The sequence below is a fragment of the Nicotiana tabacum genome, chromosome 4, assembly GCF_000715075.1.
Source record: "Nicotiana tabacum cultivar K326 chromosome 4, ASM71507v2, whole genome shotgun sequence".
Lineage (NCBI taxonomy): Eukaryota > Viridiplantae > Streptophyta > Magnoliopsida > Solanales > Solanaceae > Nicotiana > Nicotiana tabacum.
The window spans coordinates 69216082-69235731 of record NC_134083.1 but is presented as its reverse complement, the minus strand read 5'-3'; the positions used below and the strand labels follow the sequence as shown (position 1 = coordinate 69235731).

At 39.9% G+C, this 19650-nt stretch overlaps 1 protein-coding gene across 1 annotated transcript; it reads right to left on the bottom strand.

Annotated features, from left to right (window-relative positions):
• Positions 1–11385: 11385 nt before the first annotated feature.
• Positions 11386–12664, bottom strand: LOC142179966 (uncharacterized). Its single transcript, XM_075250871.1, has 2 exons — positions 12103–12664; positions 11386–11888 (listed from the first exon to the last, which is right to left on the bottom strand). Exons 1-2 carry the CDS (start codon positions 12662–12664, stop codon positions 11386–11388), a joined length of 1065 nt encoding a protein of 354 aa, XP_075106972.1.
• Positions 12665–19650: the final 6986 nt, after the last annotated feature.

Sequence of the window (19650 nt, the reverse complement as noted above, 5' to 3'; positions counted from 1 at the left end):
AGACAACCAATCCATACCCAATATCACATCAAAATCGACCATACTGAGCAGCAAATGATCCACTCTGGTCTCCAGACCCCCAATGGTCACCAAACATGATCGATATATGCGGTCCACAATAATAGTATCACCCATAGTAGTAGATACATGAACAGATGAAACTAAAGACTCACGGGGCATATCTAGAAAATGAGAGAAATACGAGGAACATATGAATAAGTGGAACCAGGGTCGAATAATACAAAGGCATCTCTGTGACAAACTAAGACAATACCTATAATCACAGCATCTGAAGCAATAATATCTGGTCTGCCAGGAACAGCATAGAAACGGGCCTGGCCACCCCCCGATCTGCCTCCCCCTCTCGAGCGACCCCTAGCTGACTGGGCTTCACCCCTAGCTGGCTGGGTAGGTGGTGCAGGAACTGGTGCTGAAATCGAAGGCTGACTCCTCTACTGAGATGAACCTCCCGTCAGGCGGGGACAATACCTCTTGATATGACCCAAATCCCCACACTCAAAGCAACCTCTACTGGCTACTGAGGACTGAAGGGAACCCCGAGCACTGGAATAACCACCAAAAGGTCCTTACACAGATGAACCCTGGGATGATGGTGCATGAGATGAACTCTAAGCTGGTAGCACACCAAATGATGTATGGCCCTGCTGATAACTATGGGACCCATGACCGGATGATACACCTCGGTGCACTGGGCGAGTCGTCTGAGCATGTCTGAATGGACGACCTCTACCGTGCTGGAACCGACCCACAAAAGGAGCACCGCTGAATCCACCCTGACCACGAGGCCTCTTGGCCTCCCTCTCAACCCTCTCCTGACCGTGAACCATCTCAATCTGCCGAGCAATGTCGACAACCTCATCAAAGGTAGCACCCGACACTTTCTCTCTCTGGCCCAGCTGATAACCATAGGGCCCATGACCGGATGATGCTCCTCGGTGCACTGGGTGAGCCATCTGAGCATGCCTGAATGGACGGCCTCTACCGTGCTAGAACTGACCCTCAGAAGGAGTACCACTAAATCCACCCTATCCATGAAATAAAGTGTGTCAACTTGGTCATCCTGTCGACAATGACCCAAACTGCATCAAACTTCCGCAAGGTCCATGGCAACCCAACTACAAAGTCCATAGTAATGCGTTCCCATTTCCACTCTGGTATAGTCATCTACCGAAGTAGGCCACCTGGCCTCTGGTGCTCTTATTTAACTTGCTGGCAATTTAGACACCTAGCTACATACTCAACTATGTCCTTTTACATCCTCTGCCACCAATAATGCTGCCTCAAGTCACGATACATCTTCGTAGCACCTGGATGAATAGAATACCGAGAACTGTGTGCCTCCTCTAGAATCCTTTTCCTCAGTCCATGCACATTAGGAACACATAAACGATCTTGTAGTCGCAGAACACCATCCTCACTAATAGTAACTTCCTTGGCACCACCCCGTAATACCGTTTCTCGAAGAACCATTAAGTATGGATCATCAAACTGGCGAGCCTTGATCTGCTCAAATAGTGAAGACTGGGCCATTACACACACAAGAACTCGGCTGGGCTCCGAAATATCTAGCCTCAAAAGTCTGTTAGCCAAGGATTGAATATCCAAAGCTAATGGTATCTCCTATATTGAAATGAAAGCCAGACTACCCATACTCTCCGCCTTTCTACTCAAGGTGTCGGCAACCACATTTGCTCTATGATAAATCTTGCGCACATGCAATATTGCACCTACGGTTTCCCCACAGCAGGTGCAAAAATACCGGAAACCAGAAGCTTCAGCCATTTGCCTAAGTCCAAATTCAACCCGTTAAGTATCCGAAACTATAACGACCCGGCCAGTCATTTCGAGAGTTATAGCCTCGTTTCCCTCATTTATGCTTCTTCTGTGTTCTTTAGATATATTATGATATAGCGGGTTAGTTGATTCAGGTCCGGAGTGGTTTTAGAGTGAATTGAGCCACTTAGTCTCTTAATTAGAAGCTTAAGTCGGAAGTCAACCGGATATTGACTTATGTGTAAACGATCTCAGATTTTAATTTTCATGGTTCTGTTAGCTTTTTTAGGTGATTGGACTTAGGAGTGCGTTCGGAATGTGATTTGGAGGCCCGTAGTGGAATTTGTCTTGAATTGGCAAAAAAAATAAAAATTTGGCAATTTTGGTTGGCAGTGGAAAATTTGATATTGGGATCGGAATGAATTTCCGGAAGTTAGAGTAGATTTGTGGTGTCATTTTTGACGTGTGTGTAAAATTTGAGGTCTTTCAGACGTGATTTGGTAAGTTTCGGTGTCTTTTGCGGAATTTAGAAGTTTAGAAGTTCTTAGGCTTGAATACGAGGGTAATTTGGTGTTTTGATGTTGTTTTGAGTGATTCGAAGGCTCGAATAAGTTCATATGTTATTATATGACTTATTGGTGTATTTTGTTGAGGTCCTGAGAGCCTCGGGAGGTGTTTCGGATGCTCAACGGAAGGAAGTTATGGACTTAGGCTTGGCAGATTTTGTTTGGTGTTCTGGTGTTTTTGCACCTGCGGTAGGAGGCCCGCAGATGCGGCCCTGCAGAAGCGCTTAGGAAGTCACAAATGCGGGCAAGACTGGGTTGGATTGGAATCGCAGGTGCGAGAAGGGGGATGCATCTGCAAGCCCGCAGATGCGAGGCTAAGACGCATATGCAGAAAAGAAGAGTTTGGTTGTTTCCGCAGAAGTAGAGGGAAATGCGCAGGTGCGTGTCCGCAGGTGCGGGGCCAGTGCGTTAAGTGAGTTTCTGCAGAAGCGGAGTTCCCAACCGCATAAGAGGCTCCGCAGGTGCGGATATTGGACCACAGGTGCGGTTTTGCTAGGCAAAAAGTATAAATAGAGGACTTCGAGATTTTTCCTCATTTTCACAATTTGGAACACGGACTTTGGAACTTTTGGAGTGATTTTTGGAAGGAAATTCGAGGGTTATCACTGATGTAAGTTCCTTGATCCTAATTATCCTTAGCTATGGTGTTTTCCCGTTGATTTCTCACCTAATTAGTAGGGTTTTGAAGTGAAAATTGAGGGTTAGGGCTTGGGACTTTGGAGAGTGGATTTGGGGGATTTGAGAGACCAAATGATGTTGGATTTTGATAAATTTTGTATGGTTAGATTCGTGAGTGAATGGGCTTTCGGGTTTTGTGATTTTTGTCAGATTTTGAGATGTGGGCCATGGGGGCGGGTTTGAGTCGATTTCGGATTTTGGCTATAATTTGATATTTTTCTTGTGGAATTGGTTCCTTTAGACTATATTGATCGTATTGTATTGCTTATGGCTAGATTCGGGACGTTTGGAGGCCGATTTGAGAGGCAAGGGCATCACGGAGTAGGATTTTGCTTGGTTTGAGGTAAGTAACATTTTCAAACTTGGTTCTGAGGGTTCGAAACCCCAAATTATATGTTATGTGATTGGTATTGAGGTGACGCACATGCCAAGTGACGGGCGTGCCGGCGTGCACCGTGAGAATTGTGTCCTGGGTGATTCCGTGGCACCGTTTAGTGACTCTATTCGGTTAATATCCATGCGTTCAACATGTGATAAAGTAATTGAGCTGTAAATCATGCTAGATATCATGTTTAGGCTCTGTGCCATTATTGGTTGGACCCTCACTTTATTCTGCTTGTGACTACGTATACTTCGGAGAGGTTGGCCCAGATTTTTATTCAAGAGATAGTTCGGTAGCACGGTGTGTCAATTTTCATCATATCAAATAGAGGCCCTCAGTTTACTTCACATTTTTGGAGATCAGGACAGAGTGAATTGGGGACCCATGTAGAACTCAGCACAACCTTTCATCCGTAGACCGACGGGCAGTCAGAGCAGATAATTCAGATTTTGGAGGATATGCTTAGGGCATGTGTGATTGACTTTGGAGGTCAGTGGGATCTTTTCTTGCCTTTAGCCGAGTTTGCTTATAACAACAATTACCAATCCAGCATCGAGATGGATCCATTTGAGGCTTTATATGGTCAGTGATGTCGTTCGCCCATCGGATGGTTTGAGCCTGGTGAGGCTAAGTTATATGGTACTAATTTGGTGAAGGATGCCTTGGAAAAGGTAAAGTTGATTAAGGAACAACTTCGTACAGCATAGTCCAGACAGAAGAGTTAAGCGGATCAGAAAGTGCGTGATTTATCATTTATGGTAGGTGAAAAAGTTCACTTGAAGGTTTCGCCGATGAAAGGAATCATGAGATTAGGGAAGAAGGGCAAGTTGATCCCAAGGTTTATAGGCCCATTTGAGGTGTTGAGACGAGTTGGGGAGGTTGCTTACGAGCTTACTTTGCCTCCCAGCCTATCAGGAGTTCATCCGATTTTCCATGTATCTATGCTGCGGAAGTATCATGCCGACCTATCTCATGTGTTAAACTTCAGGACGGTTCAGCTAGTTAAGAGCTTGGGTTAAGAAGAGGAGCCAGTTGCCATTGTTGATAAACAGGTTCGCCAGTTGAGGTCCAAGAAGATTACTGCAGCAAAAGTGCAGTAGAGGGGCCAACCAGTCGAGAAAGCGACTTGGGAGGTCGAGGAGGATATGCAGAGCAGATATCTACACTTATTCAGCACTCCAGGTAAAATTCTAAACTCGTTCGAGGACGAACGTTTACTTAACAGGTGGAGAATGTAAATACCCAACTGGTCATTTTGACTTTTAGAACCCTGTTTACCTAAATAAAGCTCCATGTATGTGCTTTTACTAATTTATGACTTGCGGCGACGGTTTGTTTGGAATTTGGAAGTGTTCGGATTGAAATCTGAACACTTGTTTCCTTAAGTTGGCCTTAAAATGCTAGGTTTGACTTCGGTCAACATTTTGAGAAAACCACCCCAGAATCGGGATTTGACAGTTCCAATTAGTTCGTATGATAATTTTGGACTTGTGCGTATGTTCGAATCGGGTTTTGGATAACCCGAGAGCGTTTCAGCGCTTAATAGAAAAAATCAACTATTTAATGGTTTAATTGTTCTTTAAATTATGTTTTGGAGTAATTGAGGTCTGTTTGGTATTCCGAGCCTGAGACTAGCTCCGTATGGTGATTTAAGACTTGCATGCAAAATTTGCTGTCATTCCAAGTAGTTTAAGTATGTTTCGGCGCGTTCGGAGTAAATTTTGAAAATTCGAAGTTAAATCAATTTGGTTTGAAGTATGATTCTTCGTTTTGATGTTGTTTTACACGTTGCGAGGGTTCGAGCAAGTCCGATTTATGATTTCAAACTTGTTGGTATGTTCGGACGGGGCCTTGGGGGCTAATCGGACGAGGCTCAGACCAAGTTGGAAATTGGGAGCCAAAGCTGAAGCTCCCAGATGCTGTCAGAATCGCACATGCGCTTGGCCAACCGCAGGTGCGAGAGATGAGTCGCAGAAGCGGCATGAGCCGCAGGAGTGGTAGACTTGGCGCATAAGTGGGACCGCAGAAGCGAGCCTGGCCAGCCATGGGTTCTTCAGCAGAAGCGGACCGTGGTCCGCAGAAGCGACGCCGCAAATGCGGCACACCCACCGCAGTTACGGAAATACTGTTAGGGCAGAACCTTAAAAAGGGACGAGGTTCATTCATTTTTAGCCCGTATTTCCTCCATTTTGGGGCGATTTTGGAGCTTTTGATAGGGAATTTCAACTAGCAACTTGATAGTAAGCTAATCCTACACACCTTGAGTTAAATACATAGATTATGGGTAGATTATAACCTGTAAATTTGTGGAAATCAAGGGTTAGAGGAAAAATATAGATTTGCATAAAAATGAGATTTTAACCACGAAAATGGTTATGAAATTGGATGGAAATTGTATATTTGAGTTCTTGAGATTATAGGTAACGTTTTCCTCCGAAACTTTCCAGAATCCGAGTACGTGGGCCCGAGATGAATTGTAGGAATTTACCATTTTTGGATAGGGTAATTTATTTAATAGTCTAATTTTGAATTACTGAGCATGTATTATTTATTTTTTTATAACTTTTGGATAGTTTCGGATTTTTCGGCACCGAATTGAAATTTTATGCGACATTGTGATCGGAAAGTGAGCTTTGAGACAAGGTAAGTCTCTTGCCTAACCTTGTAAAAGAGAATTTACCCTATAGGTAATTCATATTAATAATTACTTCTAATTGTGGGGGGGAGGGGCTACGTACGCATGAGGTGACGATAGTCCGTGCGTAGCTAGGAAGTTTAGGACTCAAATCATAAATTACTTGTGATAATTGCTCCTTTTATTTAATTAAATTACTTAAATTATATTGCAAATTGTTTGAGGAAATATTAAAAGATTGAAACTTCATATGCTCGAATTTTATGTAAATTATTGAATTGTTAATAGAGATCGAACATCCTACGTGTTAATGTTATAATAACTTCTCATTCCGAAGGTTCATAAGAAAATGTCCTTCTTTCTTGTGGAGCGGGCCGAACACCTCGGCAGTGTAGATGCATCTATGGATCGCGTCGCACGTCCCTCGGGAGTGTACATGACACTCTGAATTGGGACGTACGACCTCGGCAGAAAATGTGCCTAATAATAATAATTACACGATACCTTGATATTTTAATTGCAGCTTGTGAAGCTAATTTGATAAATTTGAAATTATTGAAATTTAAGGAATTTATTTATTTCTGCTTGTCTAGAAAATTATTGTTGTTCACCTAAAAATCATGTTTAATTAAATAATTCTATTGTAATATTATTGACCCATAGTGAGTGTCAAAGTCGACCTCTCGTCATTGCTTATTCGAGATTAGGTTTGATACTTACTGGGTATACGTTATTTACGTACTCATGCTACGCTTGCTGTACTTTTTGTGCAGGACCCGAGACAAGTACTATCAGAGGACCTATCAGAGTGCATCCACGTTATCCAGAGGCTTAGTAGTGAGTTACCTTTCTGAGTCATTTTGCAGCAACCAGTTCCTCTTCTTGTATTTGTATTATGTCTATTTAATTTTAGACAGTATTAGAATTTTGTATAATGTACTAGATGCTCATATACTCGTGACACCAGGTCTTTTTTGTTTTAGCAAATCCACTAGGCAGAGCCTAGGGCTAGTGTTTTTATATATATAGAAAAATTTAAAAATAAATTGTCATGAAATCCTAAGAAATGAAAGACATAAAACTTGCAAACTACATAGAGCCTATTATCAAAGTTTAGTAGAATGCTCAACAATGATAGCACATAAGATCTAATGTAGCTTATAAAGCTTAAAACTAGCCCTTGAAGTCCATTACATTTATAGTCCAGTTGAGAATTTTGCCTCTTGTAAAAATAGAGTTGCACGTATGTAGCCGCTGTCCAGCTTCATTTGTTGCCCGCATAGCCAACTCGATTGCACTCGTAACCATGTTGCATTTGCTCAAAACTGATCACATTCCATAATCCTTGATGTTGTACCAAATTATCAATGATCCTCAATGTATCATTCCATTTGATCATGCCTAAATATCCTTTAAGGTCTCTCATAAGCTTGAAGAAAATTGCACTGCCCGAACAAATTGCAAATGCATTGTTTTTGCCATCATATTTGCATGAGCTCATTTGATTATGGCTTGACTTCAATTCATGAATTCCTTCTTGAAATGTCCTACTATCTTGTCGCATCCCGATTTTAGTCCATTGTGTGTCTAAAGTTTTCCAAGTATATTGCCAAATTAATAATTGAATGTATGTTGCCCGGCATTTTGAAGCACAACGATACTGCCAAAGTCTGTGCATCGCCAGGTTCCTAGCGAGAAGGATACCTTGCATCGCTTGGTTAATCGCGTAGGGATGATTGTGCGTCGCCAGGTTGCAGGCGACACGTAGCTGGTATTCACCCTCACGTCGCCAGGTATATAGCGACACCCTTGCGTCATCTGGTTTTTGTCTCGCTACAGGTCTGGCTAGGCGAGTTCCAAAGCTAGCTGGGAAGATCACTAAGCATGTTGTTGCTGCTCTCCATCCTATGCGTGACAATCTTGCATTGTTATGTGGTATCCTTTGCTTGTCATGAAAATGCATAAGAATGTAAGCAATACTAGGAGAATGAGGTCCCAGCATATGGCTTATAATAGCCCAGATTATGCTAATCCATAGTATGCTCAAATGCCATATCCATAGTATGCTCAAATGCCATCTTGGTTTCGTGCTTGTGCTTACTAGTGATATTTCTTCCTGGGAATGAGCACATAGTGCTAATACCACCCATGGAGGTTCAAAACATGATGAGGCATGGATACGGTAACGTTCCCTGCCCAAAAAAGAATTTCTGGGCTGCAAATTACTCCTCCTTAATTTTGTGCTTTTGTCTATTTTTAACTTCCTCCTATTGGACTGAGTGCATTGCACTAATACCACCAATTGGAAGTCCATTAAACAATAAAACATAGATGTAGGCACTTCACCTGCAAAAAAGAACACTATGTTAGCAAAAATAGGTCTCATCATACTCACCTCCACATGGATTTGAGCATAATGATCAGATGTGTATTCTTGTGATAACTCCTTCTCCTTTAGCTGATCCTCCCATACCATTCCTAGTTCCTTGAAACCTTTACATGTATGTATGGACATTGCATCTTATCCTCATTCACCAATCTTCTGCTTTGTGAATCTAGCTACCAAAAGTCATGGCATTAGATTGTCCCAACATCAAGAGCATAATTAGCATGATGATCTGCCAATTTGTTACCCTATCTATATATGTGAGTGACCTTGAATATAAACCCCTCCATCAGCTGCAAAATTTCCTCAACTTGATCAGTTATGCACCATGGTGGCTTCCATACACCTTCAATTGTATTCTTCAATAATAATGAATCTGTCTCCAGCCATATATGAGTGTAGTTCTGCCACCTGCAGTACTTCAGTGACCCCACAATTGCTATTGCTTCTGCTTCTGTGTTTGTGCCTTCAGCTATCTCCCTACCCACCGCATATATGATCTCCCATTCTTCATCTCTCACACAGAATCCAATTGCACTTTTCCCAGAATTTCCTTTCGATGCACCATCAGTATTTACCTTAAGCCAGCCCTCCATTGGCTGTTCCCATATCACTTTTTGATACTTCAGCCTTGGAGTGTAGTTTTCCATCATAGCTAAGAGGTCCTGCCACTTGTGAGGAACCTTTAAACCAGGTTTTCTAATTTGAACAAGGCATTGCAAAGCAGAGGAAACCTGATATATCACCCTTCTTACTGATACTGAATCTCCATATTTTAAACTATTCCTTCTCTTCCACAGTTCCCATACAATGCAAGAAGGCAAAGCTTGCATGATTAGTTTAAGGCGAGGGATTACTTGCGCAGTACAACACTTGGTAATGGCTTGATCCATGGACAGGCCACTCAAAATTATACCAGCCCTCGATAGAAAATATTTCCACATTGTAGTAGCAGCAGTAGATGTGAAGAACAGATGTACCAGTGATTCTTCTTTATGTTCTGCACAGCACTAGCACTTTGATGGCATGCAATATCCCATCCTTCGTAAAAAATCATCAAGAGGTAGTTTAGCTTTCCACACCTTCCACATAAAGAATGCTATTTTAAATGGCAATCCTTTTACCCAAATCAATTTGTAAGCTATTCTAGGTTCATCCCTCCTTCGAACATACTCCCAAGCTGATTTGTTAGAAAACTGACCACGAGCTTCTAGCATCCAATAAGGTACATCAATGACATCCTCCTTAACTGGAGGTCTAATTTGCTCCACAATATGAAGTGCATACTCTTCAGGTAAAAACTCCATCAGTCTATTTATATTCCAATCACCATCTTCCAGAACATCATTGACATTATGAATGGATTCATCTATCCCAAACTCAAGTGGAACAAGAAAGTACAAAGCACCTAATCATGTCCAATTATCAAATCAAAAGAGGGAGGATCCCATTTTTGGATGCCACTTAATATGGTGCTCTATGATGTCTCTACATTCTAACATCTTCCTCCAAACATGTGACCCTTTCCTCCATGGAACAATTATTGCATTAAGTTTTTTGCAATACTTTCGGCTCATAAATGAACTCTAAGGTTTGGTTTTGTTCGAAAATTCCACCACATCTTGTAGAAAAGTGCTTTAGTTACATCATGCAACGATCTAAAGCCTATTCTTCCTCACATGGCATACAAAGAGTGTTCCATGATGACCAATGCCTATTTTTGCCTCCAATAGAGCTACTCCAAAAGAATTGAGCAAATAAATTATGAAGTTTGTTTATTACATAACCTGGAGGGCTCACAACAGACAATAGGTGTATTGGCACACTCTGAAATACATGCGTGATCAAAACTACCCTGCCACCTATCGAGAGTAGTTTGCCTTTCCATGACTGTAACTTATCAAGAACCTTAGTGATTAGTCCTTGATAATAATTCATTTTTCTTCTTGAATAAAATATTGGACATCCAAGGTATGTAAAAGGGAAATCTTGCCTCATAATGCCAGTGATCCTCTCGACCTTCATAACCACTTCCGCATTAGTATAATGGTGCATATACACAGCTGATTTGCCTTTGTTTACCTTCTGCCCAGATGCAACTTCATATGCATACAGGACCTCCATCACCAACTGTAGGGATGTAGCATCAGAAAAAGAGAAAATGATCGTGTCGTCTGCGTATGCTAAATGATTAATTTTTGGATTCCACTTTGGCAGACTAAATCCACAAAATTATAGATTCAAATGCAAGGCATTCAAACCCCTCGACGGTGCCTCTGCAGCTAAAATAAACAGTATGGGTGAGAGAGGATCTCCTTGTTTTACCCCCTTGTAGATTTGAAGAATCCATGAGGTTGTCCATTTACGATCACAGAATACTAGTTATTACCTACAATATCATAAATCAATCCAATGAATCTTTCACAAAATCCCAGTTTCCTCAACATCTTAGTCAAGAATAACCATGATAGTCTATCATATGCTTTCATCATATCAAGCTTAATCACTACATTTGGTCCGACTTTTGTTCTTAACCTGATATCTGTGATTATTTCTTGAGTTAATAACACATTTTCGACAATACTTCTCCCTTTCAAAAACCCTGCTTGTTCTCCAGAGATCAAGTTAGGAAGTAACTCCACCGACCTATCGTGAATCACTCTTGAGAATATTTTGTTGATGAAGTTACTTAAACTTATAGGCCTCATAACAGAGAAGCTTACTATCTCCTTTTTCTTTGGTAAGAGTACCAGATTGGTATGTGTAACACATTTTGGAAGTTGCCTGCCATAGAAGAATGCAGTAACCATACGAAAGATATCCTCTCCAATGATGTCCCAGCATAAATGGTAAAATGTACCTGTAAAACCATCTGGACCGCTTGCAGATTCCCCATTAAGGCCTAAAATAACATGTTTAATTTCTTCTCTTGTAGGCATACTGATTAACTTTGCATCTGCTCTCCATCTATCAACCAAGGCACATGGTCAATAATGCCAAATTCAGTACGAACCTCAGTTTCACAGAATTGATCCTTAAAAAAGTTGACAGCTTCTTCTGCTATTTGATCTTCCTCATCTATCCAGTTGCCCATGTTGTTTTGTATCCTCTTAAGCTGCAATCTTTTTCTTCGACCATTCACTTGAGCATGAAAGAACTTAATGTTCCTGTCTCCCTCTTTGAACCATGTCATCCCAGATTTTTGCTTCCAAAAGTCTTCCTCAATTTCAAGATATCTAATGAGCTGCGCCTGCACCAACTGCAACCTTCCCCTATTCTGTTGAGATGGCCTTGCTTCAAATTGCCTTTCATGAACCAGAACAACTTCCTCCAAGCTTGCAATCCTTTGAAATATATCCCCATATGTTGCTTTACTCCAAATAGACAGTGCCTTCTTCAGTTTCTTTGGTTGAATAAAATGAATGGATCTGCCATGAAGTATGCATGCTAATTAGCTTTCACCACAAACTTAAAAGTCTTATTTTTTACCCAGAAGTTGAGAAACATAAAAGGTTTCTTAATTGGATTAGCTTCGATATCACACTTCAAAAGCATATGACAGTGATCTGAACCTATCTTAGATAAGTGAGTGACTTCTAATCTTGGGAACATCTGTTGCAATTCCATATTAGCAAGACATCGATCGATCCTCTTGAAATACAATCCTCTTCTGGCCTGCCATTCCACCATGTAAAGATGCTGCCTTTAAAGCCAAGATCTGTTAAGTTACACGTATTGATGTAATGCCTAAAATCATCGACTTCATTTAATGAAAATGGTAGGCCTCCAAACTTTTCTTCTTCATCCCATATGACATTAAAATCTCCCCCCACAAGCCATAGAACTATCATATCTTGAGTCATAGCATACAAAGAGTCCCACAGTTCTATTCTTTCAATCGCATCACATTTTGCATATACTAATGTGAGCATGAGTTCCACATGTGTTTCTATGTGAAATAACCTCAATGTTAACTGTTGTACCATGTTATATACAATTGTAACATCATATACTTCATCGATGAACGCCCGGATTTTGTTGAAAACATTCACCACTGTTGTAGCCAAACCAATCCTCTTTCTGTATCTTTCCATTTTTCTAGCTTGTTGCATTGGTTCTAGATTTCCTATAAATTCAAAGTGGTGCCTCCTATGCATTGTGATGAGCCTCTCAAATGCTTGCATCGTCTTCACTGATCTTACATTCCAAATAATTGCATCCATTATTGATTGTTAGATTTAGTCGGTGTTCTTCTAGTTTGAAGCCTAGTTGATAGAAGACTGGGGGTGTCCTTTGGTATCATCTTCCTTCCTTTAGTTGCTGATTTAGCCTTCTCCATGTGTCTTGGATAAAGCTCTCCTTTTCTGGAAACATTACAAAAAAACTGGACTATTGATTCTTCATCAAAATCATTGCATGTTCTTTCTATATGCTCCTCTGCACCATGATCAACAACAACTACTTCTGCCTGGTTATTGGACTTCTTTTTTTTAGGAATCAAAGCTTGATCCCCGGGTTTCTTTTGTTGCTTTACCAGAGTATTTTCCAATGGAACAGTACTCCTAATCCTAGCTTCTGTTTGCACATTAGCCAACTGTTTGTTCCCTGAAGCTGCACTCTCCCTAGCATCCTCATGAACTGAAATAATCTTCCCAGTTCCACCTGGATCACCCATATTCACATCAGTATCTTTAGGATTAACAGTAGGTATATTAGGATCCCCTGCATCTACTTGGATCTCCTTGGTATTTTCATTAATATTTTGTGCGCCATCATCATTGCTTAAGTTCTCCTCCTCGTTGTTCTTGGTAATAATTGCATCTCCATTTACACTTTGTTCTTCTTCTATTTCAATATCAGAATCCCTCTCAGCTTGCATTCCATCTGGAATTACCCCTTCATATGGATATTCTTCAATTTGATTAGCCCAAAGCCTTCCTCCAAACCACTGAATTCTCTCATTGCTCTCAAAATCATCATTCTTTGTCAAAGCAGCAACAACATTCACTTTTTCTGAAATTTTTGCCAATTCTCCTTCTACTTTAGTATCTTGGGATGGGATATCTTGAGATGAAGTTTTAGTACCTACAACATTACCTGCAAATGTTCTCTGTCCCCATTCAATTGTTGATTCAATAGTTCTAACTTCTTCATTCCTTCTCCTGTTTGGACTAGAGGTTACACCCTCATTTACTTGATTTCCTCCATTAATAAGAGAAGCATTATCCATCTGACTAACTTCCTACACTTCATCAATGATTGCTAATTGTTTATCCTGCACATTCTTTTGAGCCACACCACTATTGGCTTGAGTCTATTTTTGCACCACATTAACAACATCATTCGCAACTTCCTCAACTTACAACAGTGCAAATTTGTTTCCTACTTGCACTTTGCCTTTCACCTTGATTGATTGGAAATAATTCTTTTCCAGTAGCTGCTTGTACCACATTCTGATTAATAACCTTCTTAACGCGATTATCCCTGACCTCTTTCCATTGTTCCTTACCCTTACCAGCCATATTACCTACAAGGCTCGCCAGTTTGATGATCCACACTTAATGCTTCTTCGAGAAATGGTACTACGGGGTGGTGCCAAGAAAGTTACTATTGGCGTGGATGGTGTTCTGCGACTCCAGGATCATTTATGTGTTCCTAATGTGCATGGACTGAGGAAAAGGATTCTAGAGGAGGCACACAGTTCTCGGTATTCTATTCATCCAGGTGCTACGAAGATGTATCGTGACTTGAGGCAGCATTATTGGTGGCAGAGGATGTAAAAGGACATAGTTGAGTATGTAGCTAGGTGTTTAAATTGCCAGCAAGTTAAATATGATCACCAGAGGCCAGGTGGCCTACTTCAGCAAATGACTATACCGGAGTGGAAATGGGAACGCATTACTATGGACTTTGTAGTTGGGTTTCCGCGAACCTTGCGGAAGTTTGATGCAGTTTGGGTATTTGTCGATAGGTTAACTAAGTTGGCACACTTTATTCCGCTTGTGACTACGTATACTTCATAGAGGTTGGCCCAGATTGTTATTCAGGAGATAGTTCAGTAGCACGGTGTGCCAATTTCCATCATATCAAATAGAGGCCCTCAGTTTACTTCTCATTTCTGGAGATCAGTACAGAGTGAATTGGGGACCCGTGTAGAACCCAGCACAGCCTTTCATCCGCAGGCCGACGGACAGTCGGAGCAGACAATTTAGATTTTGGAGGATATGCTTAGGGCATGTGTAATTGACTTTGGAGGTCAGTGGGATCGTTTCTTGCCTTTAGCCGAGTTTGCTTATAACAACAGTTACCAATCCAGCATCGAGATGGCTCCATTTGAGGCTTTATATGGTAGGCGATGTCGTTCGCCCATCGGATGGTTTGAGATCAGTGAGGCTAAGTTATATGGTACTGATTTGGTGAAGGACGCCTTGAAAAAGGTAAAGTTAATTCAGGAGCTACTTCGTACAGCACAGTCCAGACATAAGAGTTAAGCGGATCAGAAAATGCGTGATTTATCATTTATGGTGGGTGAAAAAGTTCTCTTGAAGGTTTCGCCGATGAAAGGACTCATGAGATTTGGGAAGAAGGGCAAGTTGAGCCCAAGGTTTATAGGCCCATTTGAGGTGTTGAGATGAGTTGGGGAGGTTACTTACGAGCTTACTTTGCCTCCCAGTCTATCAGGTGTTCATCCGGTTTTCCATGTATCTGTGCTCTGAAAGTATCATGCCGACCTATCTCATGTGTTAGACTTCAGCACGGTTCAGCTAGATAAGAGCTTGGATTATGAAGAGGAGCCAGTTGCCATTGTTGATAAACAGGTTCGCCAGTTGAGGTCCAAGAAGATTACTGCAACAAAAGTCCAGGGGAGGGGCCAACCTGTCGAGGAAGCTACTTGGGAGGCCGAGGAGGACATGCGGAGTAGATATCCACACTTATTCACCACTCCAGGTAAAATTCTAAACCCGTTCGAGGACGAATATTTATTTAAGAGGTGGAGAATGTAATGACCCAACCGGTCATTTTGACTTTTAAAATCCCGTTCCCCGAAATAAAACTCCATGTATGTGCTTTTACTAATTTATGACTTGCGGTGATGGTTGGTTCGAAATTTAGAAGTGTTCAGGTTGAAATCGGAACACTTGATTCTTTAAGTTGGCCTTAAAATGCTAGGTTTGACTTTGGTTAACATTTTGAGAAAACGACCCTGGAATAGGGATTTGACGGTTCCAATAGGTTCGTATGATGATTTTGGATTTGGGCGTATGTTCGAATTGAGCTTTGGACAACCCGGGAGCGTTTCACCGCTTAATAGGAAAAAAATAAACTATTTGAAAGTTTAAATATTCTTTAAATTAGGTTTTGGAGTAATTGAGGTCCGTTTGGAATTCCAAGCCTGAGACTAGCTCTGTATGGTGACTTAAGACTTGCACGCAAAATTTGGTATCATTCCGAGTAGTTTAAGTATGTTTCGGCGAGATCGGAGTAAGTTTGAAAATTTTGAAAATTTGAAGTTGAATCAATTTGGTTTGAGGTATGATTCCTAGTTTTGATGTTGTTTTACACGTTCCGAGGGTTCGAGCCAGTCCATTTTATGATTTCAAACTTGTTGGTATATTCGGGCGGGGCCTCGGGGGTTAATCGTACGAGGCTCGGACCAAGTTAGAAATTGGGAGCCAAAGCTGAAGCTCCCAGCTGTTGTCAGAATCGCACATGCGCTTGGCCAGCCGCAGGTGCGAGAGATGAGTCGCAGAAGCGGCTTGAGCTGCAGGAGCGGCAGACTTGGCGCAGAAGTGGGACCGCAGAAGAGAGTCTTTCCAACCTTAGGTTCTTCCGCAGAAGTGAAGCCGCAAATGCGGCCAAGGCATCGCTGATGCGGAAATACTGTCTAGGCAGAACCTTAAAAAGGGACTAGGCTTAGTCATTTTTATCCCGTATTTCCTCCATTTTTGAGCTTTTGAGAGGGGATTTTAACTAACAACTTGAAGGTAAGTTAATCCTACACACCTTGAGTTAAATACATATATTATGGGTAGATTATAACCTGTAAATATGTGGAAATCAAGGGTTAGAGGAAAAATCCAAATTTGTATAAAAATGAGATTTTAACCACGAAAATGGTTATGGAATTGGATGAAAATTGTATATTTGAGTTCTTGAGAATATGGGTAATGTATTCCTCCGAAAATTTCCAGAATCCAGGCACGTGGGCCCGGGATAAATTTTAGGAATTTATCATTTTTGGATAGGGTAATTTATTTAATAGTCTAATTTCGAATTATTGAGCATGTATTAATTATTTTTTTATAACTTTTGGATAGTTTCGGATTTTTCGGTACCGAATTGAGATTTTATGCGACATTATGATCGGGAAGTGGGCTTTGAGACAAGGTAATTCTCTTTCCTAACCTTGTAAAAGGGAATTTACCCCATAGATGATTCATATTAATAATTGTTGCTAATTGTGTGTGGGGGGGGAGGGGGGGGGAGGGGGGCTACATACGCACAAGATGACGAGAGTCCGTGCGTAGCTACTAATTATGTTAATGTCCGGGTAGTTTAGGACTCAAATCATGAATTACTTGTGATAATTTCTCCTTTTATTTAATTAAATTACTTGAATTATATTGTAAATTGTTTGAGAAAATAGTAAACAATCGAAACTTCATATACTCGAAGTTTATGTAAATTATTTAATTGTTAATAGAGATCGAACATCCTACGTGTTAATATTATAATAACTTCTCATTCTGGAGGTTCATAAAAAAATGTCCTCCTTTCTTGTGCAGCGGGTCGAACGCCTCGACAGTATAGATGCATCTATGGATCGCGTCGTACGTCCCTCAGGAGTGTATACAACACTCTGGATCGGGTCCTACAACCTCAGCAGAAATCATGCCTAATAATAACAATTGCACAATGCCTTGATATTTTAATTGCAGCTTGTGAAGCTAATTTGATAAATTTGAAATTATTGAAATTTAAGGAATTTATTTATTTTTGCTTGTCTAGAAAATTATTGTTGTTCATCTAAAAATCATGTTTAATTAAATAATTCTATTGAAATGTTATTGACCCATAGTGAGTGTCAAAGTAGACCTCTCGTCACTACTTCTTCAAGATTAGGCTTGATACTTACTGGGTACACGTTGTTTACGTACCATACTACGGTTGCTGAAATTTTTGTGCAGGACCCGAGACAGGTACTATCGGAGGACCCATCGGAGTGCATCCACGTTATCCAAAGGCTTAGTGGTGAGTTGCCTTTCTGAGTCGTTCTGCAGCAACTAGTGTCTCTTCATGTATTTGTATTATGTCTATTTAATTTCAGACAGTATTAGAATTTTGTATAATCTACTAGATGCTCATATACTCGTGACACCAGGTCTTGGCACACACTAGTAGAATTTTTGGATTTAACTATTTTACTTGGGTTTTAATTTATCTTATTTCTCACATTGTCTTAATTTTAGCAAGTACTCCGAGTTTTATTACTCGAATAATTTTTAGAGAAATGAATATATGTTTAAATCATTAGTTGGCTTGCCTAGCTAGGATGTTGGGCGCCATCACGACCTATAGGTGAATTTGGGTCGTGACACTTTAATTGTATTTTCACACGAAAATAACCGACCAAAGTTGGTCGGTTTTATTAAAAAATAAAATTATCAACCAAATTCGGTCGGATTTTTAAAATGACTGACCGAATTAACCGGCCGATTTCGATCGGATTTTTTAATATTAATTTTAATTCATTTTAAATGAAAAAGCGACCAAAGTTGATCGGTTTTAGAAAAATAAATTTTGCGGGACTCAAAAATAGTTTCCCGCATTGTTGCGCCAAAGAAAACCGATTAAAGTTGGTCGATTTCGTAAAAAAAATTAAAAAATAAAATATTTTAAAAAACCGACCAACTTTGTTCGATTTTTTGGCCGGTTTTTTGACCTACCAAAATTGGTCGGTCGACCGTGGTCGGTTTTTGCCGAATTTCTAGTAGTGATAATTTATTATGATACCCATATGAATTGATGCATATTTTATTAGATTTGAGAAAATGATTTGAAATGAGTAATAAATAATGTGGGTATAACATAAATTTTTTTTTTTTGTCTTCTTTTGTTATGCGTAAAGTGACAATTAAAAATAAAAATCTATTTTTAGTCTATATGCTAACTAAAAGTGAACGAAGAGAGTAGTAGTAATAGAAGAAAAAAGGTACCTATGTACATCTTAGCAAACACTCCCTTCGCATCAGTTATATAGTTTGATTTGATTCTAAGCTTTAAGAATTTTTTTTTTAAAACTTGCGATCTAAAATGTATAATGATAAGCTTTTGTGGCCTTTTTTAATTTGTGTGATGTAAGAGTTTCTCCTTAATGATGAATGAATAAAATAAAAAATTTAAAGTTAAATTATTTCTAAATATAAAAATATATCATTCTTTTATAAACGAATTAATAAAAATATAAATCGAGTATAAACTTGTACTTGAACACGATCATATTGATATAAAAAATATTTAGTATTAATCTAAGCTAACTTTATAGGAAAACAATATATGTAATAATAAAAGAAAAGATTAAGATGTTGGGAGAATTTGAAGGTCAAAAGAAAGGACGCGGTTGAGAAGCTATAAAAGCCTATAGACATTCAGATTTTTGGAACATCTTAGCCGCCCCAACCGCCACCCCTTGTCTTAGGGAGACTTCAAAGTTCAAATGTAATCCTGTTAAAAAACTGACCTTTCAAATATGATATTTTGTCTAACTGATAAGTACTACACTCACTAGTACCAACACACGAATAAATCAAACTTTGCGCCCACTGAAACGCGTGGACCACGTGCAACATTTCCAGCTTGGGATTTTCTTCTATTGGACTAGGAATCTGTTGTACTAACTTAGGAAGCGAGACACATGCCCCTCTCCAATGAATTTTGCCGATTATTGATTTCTTAAAGTCCTTTAATGATTGGTTTTTGCATTCACAACTTCCGTCCGTTTATCACTATTTACTTAATGGTATAGTCCGACTTGCGTCAATTTTCTTCAAAGCTCTTTAATTTTTTGTTCTATTTCTATGTACAATAGTCATTGTATTTGTTATTTAATTACTATATGACATGTTTGTTCATTTTTGAAAGTTTTAAATTGGTTAACATTAATAAATTACATTTTACTCTCATTGATTCATTTTATATGGCATCATAA